Raw genomic sequence first — 14944 nt, forward strand, 5'->3', positions numbered from 1 at the left:
CAACATCCATTCCTGCGTGTACACACACACACACACACACAACATCCATTCCTGCGTGCGTGCTTACACACACACACACACACACACACACACACACACACACACACACACACACACACACACACACACACACACACACACACACACACACACACACACACACACACACACACACACACACACACCTCCTCATCCATCTCTCAGGTATCACAGCTTGTATCTGGCCTGCTTGATAGTGTTGATCTAATTCCAACCTGTTGCAGCAGTCGTTTGTTTCACTGCCTCTGTAGATCTCCCCAGTCTATCAATCTCTCTCTCTTTCACTCAGTCTCTCACACTTCCTTCCTGCCTTGGGTCGAGTCATTCCTCTTCTCTGACTGTCTCTGTCTGTCTATTGACCATGTATGCTTTTTCATTAAGCCCTTACTTTGCATTGATTCATTATATTTGGAAGCTCTCTGTCATCTGTAATCAATGGCTTGGCTCCTAAGGAACTGATGTTACACATTTACATTACTTTAAAGTTCTTTGTTCTGTGTTTGTGTGCAATCACTCCTTGTCTGCTACATATTGAACAATAATGCATTACATATAATTTATTGGAACAATAAATATATTATTAAGAGACTTATTCAGTGTTGACCTAATTAGGAAATGTGTAATTTGTATTTTTCATTTATTAGCAAACATAATGTTGACTAAGTTCACTAGTTAAATATAAAAACCTACATGGCTTCATATGCATTTGATACTTTTCATGTTCGGGTTCAGGCTTTTTTCACATTTCTGGAAGCAGTAATCATGTTAATTGGGAAAAAGACAGAAACTTTGCAATGCTTTGATGAATTCCATTTAAACCAACGTATTTGCCTTTATGGCAGGAATATTTAAATTAACAAGAATTGTACAGCCATTGGGTTTACAGTGTGTAGGCTACTGTTGGATAAAAGTCCAACAAAGCAAATGCTTTTCCTTTTAAACTTACAGGCCCCTACACTCTAGCTACAGTGTATGAAAAAGGAATCCTGTGTAGTGAAGTTATTTCTCCAATTGTATTTGTTTCATTAAAAGAAAGAAAGAACTGGAGACAGAGAAAAGAAAGAATGTAGAATACAAAAGTGATGTTTCTCAATTTACAATCAATTATGATGGCTTTTGTTGTAATCTTTTTTTTTTACTCTCACCTGTTTCGTCCCCTTCTATTGAGGGAAACATAACAAAGGGTTGAACATCTATATCCGAACAGGGAAGTGAGGTCTATATGTGTGTTTCTGCTTGCAAAGACAAAGCAATAAGAAAAGAACTGACGGTGGGAAAAAAGAGAAGGGAGAACAGAGAGGAGTTTGCCTTTACAGCCGGCCTGTTTAAGTTCCCCCTCCTTCCCCTGACAGAAAGGGAGTATGAAAGAAAAAGAGGGAAGAAAGAAAAAGAATATGACGAATAAGAGGGCCTGATTGGGTTTCTAACACGTATTCAAGGGAGCAAAGTGTGCTTGCATTGTTCCCCTCTCACCCAGGGTAGGCTGTGAAAGACAGGGACAAGTTTGCTGCTCAATGGGGACAGAATGAAAGAATGAGAGAGAGAGAAAAGAGCGAGAGTGGGAGAAAGTGAGAGCTACGTGAGGAGGAGGGAGGGGGGAGGCTCTGGAGGTGGGTTTTGTTTCAGGGTCGATGTTAGTCTTGACATGTGCTACAGTCTTTTTGACCTCAGTGTCATGCTTTATTCTTCCTGTATGTTGTCTTATGGCCTGACAACCGCTGATCATGCCACACTGAGACAATGATGAGCGACGAGAAAAGACCTGTTATTACCCAGTTTGTAGAACTGAAGTACAGTATGTCCACTGTAGTAAAAGGGTATGTTTGGCTGAAAAGGTGTGGGAAGGTGCAGTCAACACAGGACAGGAATGATTCAGTAACAACTTGAGGTAAGACATAAATTGTCAGTTTAAATATATGTTACAGTGGATGCTAGCTAATGTTAACGTAGGGGATGAGCATGTTTACTGTTGTTTGACAGCAATGTCAGCTGTTGTTTCTCTGAGTTACTGTGAAACATAATCATCCAGCTTTTCCATCCTTAACTATCAAACATGTTTGATATCAATTGCAGCTCAATAAAACTTCAAGTGTATCAGGTAGTGTGGATTTCTCTGCCAACTGTCAGGAGGGGTAAAAATAGGGATGAATCATTCTGGTATATCAGCCTGGTATAAACTGTAGCTTCAAACAAGAATGATCAAGCACCATTTCAGCTGCAGATTTAGTTCATGTGTATGATGTGCATGATAATTTTAATTGTATCCTTCATGTCCAAAACTTTAGCAGCATTTCACATAAAAAAAAAAAAAAATCTGTGTTCCACAAACAATCAGAGTGACATTAAGAAAACGTCCAAGAAGAAAATATCTAGTTTTCTCACTTTCCATCATCCAGGTGACAAAGCTCTGGGTCTGGACTAAATGTCACCATCGCCTGCCCCGGGCCGCTGCTCCCTACTCCCACCTCCACTGCCTCTCAGTGACTGACAGCTATCTATCGCTGTCAATCATCAGCACCTCCTCCCCTCCGCCCAACCCCTAACGGTTGTGCTCAGGGCGATTTAGCCTGGTGCTTGGTGCTGCGCTATCAGATGGCATGACAAATTACTTCTCCTTGGCCTCATTACACACACACATAACAGCACACTGACAAAACCAAACAAGACCGAGAGGCAAGCGAACTTTGAATTCCTAAAAAAAAAGAGATGATTGTGTGTGCTGTTGCATACACAATCATCCACGGACTGATATACGTACACGTATCCTTTGACAATGGATCTTTTTCAGGAGTGCAAATGTTCTAAATATTCACTTCTTGTCCTTTTTTTTCTACCCTCCCCCGATATTGATTGTCCTTATCTGTCATAATTCAGCACAGCCCGGGCTCATTGCAATCACTCTTCACAGATAGACTGAGAGAGGAGGAGGAGGGGGTATGTCTATCAACTAGCCATGAAAAGCACAGATAGTTGTCGTTTCTACACATTTCCATTTCTGCTGTTCATTCAATAAATTCTATACATGCCCTATACAATACTGTGGATGGGGAAACAAGTCTTTTCATCAACCTTTTTTTTTGGATTCCTCTTAAAACGTTCTATGACTGTCTATCCTCCTCCTCACATTTTGCTTCAATTCTTTTTTTAGCTTCCTCTTTGGGGTCCTTAATCTAGCGCACTAAGCTGTCTCCAACCATGCCTGGTGTGCGTTTTCTCTTGTCTTTCAGGAGTCACCATGGACGCTTTTTTCATGTTTAACATCTTTAGGCTGCTACATGACACCGCACAAGTCATTATCCCTCCTGCTTCTATCTCACTGGCTTTTGTAATCACAGCCACAATGTTTCATAATATATGACATATTACATTGCTACTGTTCAAGTTCAGATTTTAAAACTACATTCTCTGTGCTGCACACTTCTCCTGTCTGACTTATTAGAACATAGGATACAATAGTCAGGCCACTACATTCAGTGTGTCTTGATTGATAATTCAATAAAAATGATTTCAGTGAGTGATAACTTTACAAATCTGGACGTTTTACTCGTGGACTGGGTTCTGACACCTAAACAATTATAATAATATAATAACATTATATAGTGCTTCTGTAAAAATCTGGGATAATTTCAATTGGTAAACTGGTAAAAGAAATGAATTTCATCTAAATAGAAATATGTACTTCACGTTGAAATAATGACATTTTGTGCTTTGATGTCTTAAATTGAGACTGCGTTTAATAGCTAATACTACATTTCCCAGGATGCTTGCACACATACAGAATAGATATATATATATACATATTCTTGATAGCTACATCAAGAGATGGCATCTGCATTTCCTCAATGCATCGCAAAGAAAAGTGGGCTTGCTTGACCAAATATACAGCATCACCTGGTGTAGATCTCCACAGAGAGGCTGGTTGCAGTATGCCAGGTACAGTGCTGCAGCTATTCACCAGCTATCACCTTCTACGGCATATTCTCATATTACTTATATCTAACCAATTTCTTCAGGGCTACTTGAGCACCTGGAGGGGGGTGAGGGGCAGTTAGCAGATATGGGATTGGGTCTCTACCTCTCCCTCCACTGTGGTTATTGTCAACAGGGTAGCATTCATGCCTAACAGGGCCACCAGAGGTTATCGCTGAGCCAGAGTGTGTATGAGGAGAGGAAATCAAGCTGCAGGAACCTGACGCATATCGTTCTGTGTAGCCCTCGAGGCCAAAGAGGGAACATCTCTGTGTGTGTGTGTGTGTGTAAAGGTGTGCCAGTGTGTGTGTAGTTAGGAGGGAAAAAGAAGCAGTGTGCATTTGTGTGTTTTGCAAGTGTGTACAGAAATAGAAAATGTGCACGCAGAAGCCAGAGGGACGCAGGAAAAGGGGTGATCGTTGCGAGGGTGCACCTTCAACACTGAATGAGCAGATATGATGACACAGGGCAAGAAGGAAAGGAGGTGTGTGTACATTTGATTTTTTAACACACAAACTATATTGATGTGTATAAATAAGTAATATAGCTACATTTTCTGTAAGTTTAATTTTTATACAACCTGCAAATAAGCCAAATTGTCTTGAAACTGAAACATCTCTAAATGAATGGATATTTAACCGATTTAGGACCTTGAAAATCAGAAACTAATTCATTCACAAAATCAGTATCAGTATTGGTATAAAGCCATACTATGAAACGAGCTGTATCAGTTGCTCCTATTGGTCATTGCCCCAACTCATTGCTACAACTCACTGAATACCATAAACATTCATTGATCTTTTAACTCCTAAGTCATACAAGGCTATTTCATACATACTGAGAAGCAAGACGTTCTCGCTTTTAGGGCTGGGAGAACAAAACGATGTCCCGGTCTCATGTCGTAAGAGGCTAAAATAATTTTTTTTTTTTTCTTGTTTGCAGTCATAGCAGCAAAAACAAATTTCTCGCTTCTCATTGATTACGTAACAAGCTTTAGGACACACACACATCTCAGCAGGAGGAAACATCTTATTAACACTGACATTTTACATTCTGGTTGTATGTGACAATGTCTACAAGCATTTGCTTGACTTCATGTGTGTTTCCACTTACCCTCTTCAAAACCACACACACACACACACACACACACACACTATATCCAGGGATTAATGGTAGATCTCTAAATGGAGATGTGGATAGGAGGGAGCTAAGTGGTGTGAAGGGCCCAGCGGTGGCTGCCTCTTACCTTTTTGTTGTTTTCTTTAATATCCTGAGGATTGAGCGACTTGTAGTCTCTGAAAGAACAGTAGGGAGGGTCAGAGAGGAGGCAGGCAGAAAAGGAGGAGAGAACAGCAGAGACAGAAACACAGTGAGGAAAGAGGTGTTTTTAAATATGCGTCACATGTAATGGTATTAGAACTGTAACATGCAATTTCATAGAAGTGCAATCAACAGAACTAATAGAGTGGAAAATTTGTGAAAATAACACACCAGAGTGCAAAACCACACAAGTATAAACACACACCTACACAGAGTACGGTTGTGATAAATTATCTTCATGTCTGCTCTTTTGATGGGGCTGCAGGTTTTCCATATGCTTTTGAGTGTGTGCACTAAACACACACACTGAATACTTAAAAGAATTGTAATTACTTACACAAGAACAACAAGATTAAGTATTGGCAGCAGATGTGCAACTCTGTGGTTAAATATGAAAATGACAGATTGAGTGCATGCATAAATGCATCACTCTTATTAATCAAACACACGACGTCAGATCTGTCACTTTTACTCGACACAGTTTATTTCTCAACTCTTTTGTTTGCTAGTCTTCGCAGCTCTTGCTCTGTTAGTCTTAAAGTGTGAGCGTGTGCAGGTTTCATACATTATGTCCGGTCTGAAATGGTGCAGCAGGGCGCAGAAGGCCAGCCCGTTCCTCCAGGAGGTGGTGAAGTTGGTGATCTTCACCCCGCGGTAGTTCTTGGTGACCTCGCGGCACCAGGCCAGCAGGGACTGGCTGGCATTGGGTTTCCCTCCCAGGACGGGGCTCGGGACGGGGCTGGGCTGCAGGCGGAGAGGGGAGGAAGAAGAGGAGGAGGAGGATGAGGCAGGTGACATAGGGAAAGACTGGACAAGGGTTTTTATTTATTTATTTATTTAACTATACTGCATTTTGAAATTTATCAATGCAACATTTTTACATTCACTACATATTTTTGGTCTTGAAAAATGAATGATATTTTTTTTTCTTTACCCTTCAAAAAGTGTGAAAAATAAATTGTCAAGGTTATATTCTCCCTCCACACCTAAACCCCCTTCACTACTTACTTCTAATAAAGTGTTTTACTTAGCAACCACCAACCATCCAATTAGCATACCACGCTGCCATATAACGAGTCTGCATGCATGCGGACACACACACACACCATAATGAAGGAACGCTCAGAAAGCAGCATATGACCGTGAGTAATGTAAACATCTTATTAATTAGCTCTGCCTTTGAAGTCTTATCTTGGTTGAAAGCTTTCACCATTAGGAGCCTTTCCTCTCCCAGACTCCAAATCCCACAAATCCTTGGTGGTGTGGAGACACTGGTCTTCTTCTGACAGCCAGCAGAACCAATGCTATTCTGATTATTCAGCTGGCTATTCACTAATCTGGTTATGGAGGGGCTGATACGGGCTAATTCTCTCAGATCGTTTTGTAGAGAAATGGCATAAAAATCTCAGAGATTTGATTCATTAGAGGACGGTGATCAAAAAAGCTGGAATGGGTTCAAAATTCAAGTGCACAATTAGTCTAATAATACTGATTTTATTAATTACATAACATTTAAGAAGGGTGTCAAGTTTTATCAAGCTTTATTTGAATTTTAATAAAAATACAATTAAACGTAACTAACAGGTTCTGCCCTGATATCACTGCGAACACATTCATCTTTCACGTCTCTTCTGTTTTGATTGTGTGCTTTCTCGAATAATCCTGACATAAATGACAGCTGCAATAAGCAGGACACGCTTTTCTCAGAGCCAGCTGATGATTACAATCGCTAAACAAAAAGTCAAAGCACAAACTTTATTTAACCTTTAGCTGGGACAAGTGAAGCAAAGAGACGGTCCTAACAGCTCATATTGACCACCGTAACTAGTTCACCCAGTTTTAAGACACACAGTGGAGGCCCGGAGCTTTCTGCAGTTTGACTACATGCTCATAAAGCTTGTGGTGGCCAACCAACCCCCTCTGTTGGCAGTTTTCTGCAACTGCAAGATCAGGTAAAACAGATGGGAGTCGAGACTTAAAACAAACTGGGCAGACAGAGAAGGACTTGATTAATCCTTTGACAGGAAAAAAAAAAGACAATTTTGCAAAAGGTTTTGATGTGAGGGGAAAAAATAAACTACACTGGGCAAGAAAATTAAAAACGTATGGAAAAGATAACGTAGAGAAAAGCAACCAGAATTCAGAATTTTCACGATTGTCTGATCTGAACAGAGATCGTCAAACCCTGCCCTTGCTAATCTCAAGATTTTTTAAACATTAAAATCTGATTTTATATTTTTTTAATATCAACAGGCAGAAACAAATTGATGATAAAAAAAACAATGCGAGCCAAATAGCAGCAGTCTCTAAGCACCTGGATGTCTCTTGCTCATCTATTGTTGCAGTTTAACCTATGACCACAAGCCTGGAGCCCGCTGAGGTGCCACAAGGGCCAAAACAGATGAAAGAGACCGGAGGCCATCTCTAATAGTAACTCCTAACCTTTGTAACCAGTGTGTATGTGTGTGAGTCACGCAGGCCCCTACGGCAGTCTCAGTACAGGGGAGACGGTAGCGGGAGCCTGAGGGGCAGACACTTGACATTTCCGGCTCATCTTTGAAAGAGGGCCTTAACCTTTCCCCACAGCTTCTTCAGACACGTTTTAGGAGGCCTCAACAATGCCTCTGTGCCACTCAAACAAATGGAAGAAAAAAGAAGAGGAAAAGAAGGCGATAGAAAGTCAGAAAGTCAATAACAATCAAAACACAATTGCGATTACAGTATGTGATTATGGAGAATGCTCGCTGTAATCGAGGATTTTTCTTCCATAACCCCATCATTGATTAGTCTCGTCACCTTATGTAAACGACTTAATGACAAACCTAATAAAGTAGTTTAGGCACTTGTCTTCAGCCAGGTTTTTGTGTGTTTCAGTAAAATGTGAGTGCGTGTGTGGGTTTGTAGCGTGGAGTGGTCTTCCTGCAGGCCTTCCCCTTCTGCTTTTTTCAAGTGACGGTTGAAAGTAGCTGTCTAATTTGAGCGCTCTAATTACCTGGGATTAGAGACCAGGTGCTATTAAAGCAATTAGACACACAGCACACTCCAGCGCCGCAGACTGTGTACCCTAGCCAGCGGAAAAAACACACACACACACATGCATGCACATACACACCCACCTGCGTAACACAGCGAGTGGGAAAATGTCTTTAAGGCTCACTTTCTCATACCAATCCACCTATCCGCATCAGCCAAAGACTAAACAATGAATGTGAATGCTAGTTTAGTTAATTGTATAAGGAACAGGATTGTGTTAGCAATAAATGGCACCTAAATGAGGGCCTAAATAAAAGTAACAATGATGATGAGATGCGAACCAAGGTTCGTCATTTTCTCAATGTCTCCCAGACTATCCCATTATGCTCTTTCTGATAGAGGTTCACAAATGCATCTAGCCACTTAACCCTTCATATTCATCAAATATTGAACAAACAGCATATCAACTTTTACAGGGGCTGTCTGCATTTCCTTAAGACACAAACACGGGAGGAGTAAAATTTTCATGAGGAGCAGAAATGCACCCTGACTTATCAAACAGTTTGCTGTCTCGCCTAGAGGAAGGTGTGCATGTATTTTGTATGTGTGTGTCTTTTATCGGTTTGTGTGAATGTCACTGGATATGTGTGTGTGTGCGTGTGTGTGTGTATAACACTGACACAGCCATGTAGCTAGCTCGGCTCGAGGGTAGGATTAGCGGAGAGCATTGCCTCCCTGGGCCCACAAACATTCCATATTAAAAAATGAAAAGGCAACCTTCATTACTATCATTGGCACATAACCTCCCCTCATCCTCCTCCTCTGCTACTATTATACACAGCCCTAACAGCCTGGGCAGGAAATACAAGCCACTGACAAGAGATTCCATTATTCCTGATGCCTCAGTGTCAACAACATACATCTGACGGGGCAAAGAAAGGGGGAAAAAAATGGAAGAAGGGAAAAGGATGTTAGAGAGAAAGAAGGGGGGGTTAAGCTCACTACAATGCCTGAATGACAAGATAGGAGGAAACCTGGGAATGGAAGCGTCCAGGTTCCTGTTGGTGCCGGTGTCAGGAGGATTTTTTTTTTTTTTTTTTTTGGTGTCAGAAATGTGATTTTGGGAGTGTGTAATATGATCTGAGATCTGGAATCACGGATGAAGCTGCTGAACAATGATACAGAAAATAAGAAAACCGTCACAGGTTGATGCCGGGTCTTAAGCCAAAGAACAATCCTGTAGCGAGGTTGGAAATGGTCACCTTTGCTTAGATTCGGGAAATATTTATTTTACTCTATAGAAGTAAATTTAAAACAAAAAGCAACCTGGCAAACATAACTTGGCAGAAAATATACACTGAGCAGCCAGTTCATTGGGTGATAACAAATATGTTCAATTTAAAACAGCATCAGAAAAGTGGTAACTCAACTGTATGATCATCAGAATCAGAATCAGAATTACTTTATTAATGCTAAGGGGAAATTACTATTTGTTACAGCAGCTCCTACTCAACGTGAACCAGTGTACGGAACAAAGAACGAAACAGGCAATAAGAATATGTAAGAAAATTCTTATTGCCTACATTGCTCTTTATTTTGGAGGATGTACTTCGTGGTGCTGTTTAACTGTGTTGATTACTAAGGTATTTCTGTTATTTAACCTAGTCCATTGGCTAAAATGGGGATACTTAAAATACAGAATACTCTGTTGGTATAAGACAAAACAATTCAACTACAGACCACAGAATGAAAACACAGCTGAATTAACATCTCTCTCAGTTACTTGAAACTGAAGCCAATATTTAGTGCTTGACTGTTATATTAGAATGTATTCATTTTTCTAAGTATGCCTGATGAACTGGCCAATAACTATACGTCTCCAAAACAGTGGAAGGTACATCAAGTTCACACCTATGGCAATATTTCAGATTTTTACAAACTTTTTCTAGCTAGTTTCCAAGTATACGCTGGTATAATGACATTTAATTGATAACCGCATGGAAGTCTTAATTTTCTCAGATCAAACTCAGGAATTCAACAACTCTGGTATGTGTTAGGAATTCTGAATATTTTATAATGGATACTTCAGGATAATTGCCAATGATAAAAACCTACATGAAATCCTCCACCGGCTACCCAAATGTAAACTATGTGGCTTCAGGCCAAATTAAAGGACCGAAGAGTGAGTAAAGTATTAAAACTGGCATTTCTGTGTCATAAAAAAAGATACAAGTCAAACGCTTTAAGTGGCAGCTTTGTCTCTCACTCCAGGGCAAAACGCTTCAATGGAAACTTAACTGTCCACAACCCAATGACATAAACCCACAACTCTGTGGAGAGAAAAGAGCTTCCGTGTCTTTCCAATCTCACTTTCGAGGCTTCAAAGCAGTGTCAGAGTGTCAGATTTGAGGAGGTGTTGAATCTCATACTCTTTAAAACTTGTAATCCGCTCAAGAAGCCTACGGCAAAAAAAAAGTCCAAGCTCACATACACACACACGCATAAACACACACCTACCTCACATCTACAGTGTTCAATCCCATACTTTATAGTGTATATGCATGCACTCTGAATAGCTTAATGTATAGATAACCACATTTTAGACAAGGCAGTCAAACACACTTGAAAAATATTAATACCTGTTCACATTTAAGAGAACAGCTTTAGACCACTTAAGTGGCCTGTCCATTTTCCAAAACTCTGATCTGATTGGCTGGCCTCCAACCACCAACACGCTCGATTATTTAATTACAACCGTAATCAAAACAAGCAATTTGTTTAATCTGAGCTTTCTATATCAGACGCCTTCGCATTAGAACGACCACCTTGCATCTTACCCATGAAATTATGCTCCGGATTTCAACGTCGCCTACATGAGAGCAGCAGGGAGGGAGCAAAGTCCAATCAAAAGTTCAATTATGTAAATGGAGATGTGGAGTGCATGGAACAATAAGGGAAAACGGGGGAGAGAGAGAGGGAGGACAAAAGGCAGGAACAGGAGAGGAGAGCGAATGTAGCGTGGAAAATAATACACATTAACATACAAAGGAAATATCGCATTACTGTTGTAATCGCACTGGGGGTGGGGGTGGGGGTGGGGGGGGTCCTTCCAGAGAGAGTCGTGAGAGAAAGCGTGTGCGTGCAAGTGTGACTGTGCATCTAGACTGTTAGGTTAAGTCAGGCTTTATGTGTGTGTGAACAGGTGTAAAGAGTTTTATAAGTGAAAGCTCACAGGGAGGCTGAACTTGCTACTTTTGATCAAGGCATCCCGCTTCTATGCCACGTAGTCAGACTGTAACTGTTTTTTAAACAAATCTTTGCACCATGGCTTCATGTGGTATCAAAAAGTAGAAAAATATGCAAATAAATTCACGATGACAGTGATGGGGGGGCTGCTAGTGATTCACTTCGGAGCAGATATGCTTCCTATCTAGCAGTCAACTTGCAGGCCAAGACTGAGGGCCTTTCGGCAGTTGGCTACTGAGATGTAAAATGCAAAAATCTGAAAAAGCGGTTTCCTTTTCCAGGAACATTTTGCTTCCAAGGCCTATTTTGCTCGAAAGGCATGCAAAGCAGCAAAAAAAAAAAAAAAAAAGCAGAACAGGAGAGGACAGACAAGGCTTTGAAATTGAAATAAAAACCATTCAGTAAAAAAAAAAAAAAAAACATCATAGAATAACACAGTTTGGAGGAGACAGCAGACAAAGGAGTGAATGTGCCAGCTTGCAGTGTGCCCACCCGCCCGCTCGCTCGCCTGACGTGTAACACAGGGGCATAATGCGGTGTAAGCGCTGGCTTTAGCTTGTCATGGAAACGGCAGTAGCATTACCCACACTCACGCCTCTGCAAATTAGCTTTGGCTGTAGGGAAAAAGACACGCAGGGTGGGTAGGTTTGAGATTCAGTGTGCGCGGTGAGGATGGTGTGCGGTGGGGATTGATGGTACGGATGCTGGGATACAGATACGGGCAAAACAAGAACATCACTGAAAAAAAAAAAAGAAAAATCATGGACTCCTTTTACCATTTGTTCTCCACTAGTAAGACTAGTAGTAGAGGATATTTCAGAAGACTTTCAGATTGAATAAAAATGACACTATCACTATTTCAGGGGAGAATTTTAAGATTCAGATTTGTTCAGATTAACAGTTTGTGTATGTAATGACAAAGATTACTCCCCAGAACCAGATTATGATTTTAATGATTTTATCATGTTTTTTTCTGTTAAGAATAACAAAAATTAATCCAAAGGCCACCCACAACTCTGGTCTTCTTCCTCCTCCTCCGCATCTTCCTCAGATAAACAAATAAGCTTTGGGAGAAGGAAGACGGGGGGAGGAGGGGCTGCCTTATAAATCTATACCGTATTAATCTCCTTTAACTGCCATCTTCAACAAACAAATTAGTGGTGCAATGGATTCAGAGATCAGCTGTGCTGATAGCACTGCCATTTATCAATTAATCTAAGCCTGGGCAGGGAAAACTCATTAAGGAGGCCACTTTAGGAATTATGTTCTGCAGGTAAAAGGCTATGTGAGTGCGTGTATGAGGTGTGTGTGTGTGTGTGTGTGTGTGTGAGAGGAGGGGGGTGGATCTTACCACAGCAGTTACTCAACCCCCGCACCACAGACTGCCATTGTCCAGCGCAGCGTGGGCTCCAAAGTGATGAGAGGGGTGATAGCACAGCCAATTAAAATGAACATAATTACAAAGTCACCCCTTTGACTCCTGATCAGAATACACATGCATCAACACGCACATACTAACTGAGGCAGGGGGCGGTGGGGGGAGAGCTACACAGAGAAAGAGGAGGAGGAGTATTGAAAGAAAATGCAGAAAAGGTGTGAAGACAAATCAATAAAGAAAGTAGAAAGAAAGTTTGGAGAACATACAGCACCAACTGATCTTAAAGTGCCAATCATCTAAGTGCGCTCCATTTCAAACTAATTCTCTTTTTAAGTGTGTAGGACGTTGGTCACGACTTTTCATTATTCTTTATGTATTACTTTAGGGACACATGGGGATTTTGATCCGCTGATACGGTGAGAAAATTTACCAGAGTCTAGGATTCATTCTTCTGAATGTCTGAAATAAAACACACTGAACAAGCAATGGACCGAATACTGGGGCTGTGATCTTAAAATATGAAGAATTTAGAATAAGTTATGCCTTTTGTTGGACCTGTCTTTAAGGTGAAAAAACATGGGTGCCAAACCTGTATAACACTTGGATTAAAGTGGCCATAACTGCAGAGCTAGTCATCATTAGCTACCACCTGTGCTCAGCCACACCATGCAAACCACCAAGAAGCCACTGTGAGTGTAAAAACTCTGACTGCATTATGACCAAGGTGACTGCATGATCAAACCATGCTGAGGTCATACGAGCACCTAAAACAGAGCTCAAATAAAACATTAAAGTTTGATGCCACTCTGTGATCTTTCAGTTAAGCACTGATAATGCCACTTAGCATTTCCTGTAGCACATACCTGCATACCATAACAGTGAAAGGAGGGGGGTGCAGGAAAGAAGAAATTAAAGCCTTATCATTTGAACGCTCCTTTCTTTGAACAGAGTGCACATGTGCACGCAAGCATGTGTGCACGCACGCACGCAGTGTAAAACACAAATCACTGACTAATTCATAAGACACTTCCAAGCTCTTTTTTTTTAAATGAAAGAACGGTTGGTTTAATTCAATTACAATGTAGCAAGGACCACTTAAAGATGACGGGAAGTAGGTTTGGTATGACTAAGTGAGTGCGCTTCTAAGAATGCGCGGGGGGTCTCAGACCCTCTGGAGGTCCAAGGAGTTTTCAAGTGCATGGACTTCTATCTCCTCACCCGAAGCCCCCTTAAACCTCACCCCAAAACCCTGGATCTTTTTGGGTTTAAGCCCACACACACCTGGAGGACTGGGACAGATTAAGACCAGATTAAGATAAAGTTACCCCTTCTTCGGCCGCTATGTCATTCAAACCCCTGGCCACTGCGCAGGACACACAAGACAAAAAGGTTCGGTTCATTCACATACGCACACACACACACAGGCATGCACACACAAAGGACTTTCTGGTCATCCTCATAAGCCCTATTAGTCTGCTATAGAGCCTCTCATAGCAGACATCAATCATGGAGGGATTAGTCAATTCCCTCTCTAAATGAGTGGCGAGGGAAACTTCCCTTCAACTCTAGAGCAGGTTCCTTTCTTTCAAAGATTACACAGCGATTTGTTTTCATTTTGTTCCATCTTCATCGTTTTCTGTTTGACTTGCTTTTCATTTCTCTCTCTCTTGCTCTGCGTCTCCCTCGTTCTCTCCTGCTTGCAGCTTGTGAGGTAATCCTTGGCAGATAAAACTAAGGAGGACTTACCAAAGGCAGATTACAAGCGGCGCTTTGCGGAAGGCCCTTTTACACCAGTCGGCGCGGGTATTGAGGAGAGTGAGCTCTTCGCAGTGCTTAACTTGTGAACTCGACATGCACCCAACAGAGGAAGAGGTGGAAAAATGATAGCTGCATTACAGTAACTGGATCAAAATATATCCCTCCCAACACACACAAGAAAGCACATTACTACACACCACACAAACACGCTTGTCTTTTTATGGCCACGGCGCATAAAACTGAAATTGGAAAAGTGGCTGA

At 41.3% G+C, this 14944-nt stretch overlaps 1 protein-coding gene across 6 annotated transcripts in view; it reads right to left on the minus strand.

Annotated features, from left to right (window-relative positions):
* The window catches only part of ehbp1 (EH domain binding protein 1), a 125872-nt gene that overhangs the window by 62357 nt on the left and 48571 nt on the right, over positions 1-14944 (minus strand). For all 6 annotated transcript variants that reach the window (XM_047602412.1, XM_047602411.1, XM_047602409.1 and 3 more), the window contains 2 exons: positions 5894-6072; positions 5255-5303 (listed from right to left, as the gene is read on the minus strand). In XM_047602412.1, coding sequence (XP_047458368.1) covers positions 5255-5303; positions 5894-6072 — 228 coding nt within the window. The remainder of the gene's footprint in view (positions 1-5254; positions 5304-5893; positions 6073-14944) is intronic.

The sequence above is a fragment of the Mugil cephalus genome, chromosome 13 (assembly GCF_022458985.1).
Source record: "Mugil cephalus isolate CIBA_MC_2020 chromosome 13, CIBA_Mcephalus_1.1, whole genome shotgun sequence".
NCBI classification, from domain to species: domain Eukaryota; kingdom Metazoa; phylum Chordata; class Actinopteri; order Mugiliformes; family Mugilidae; genus Mugil; species Mugil cephalus.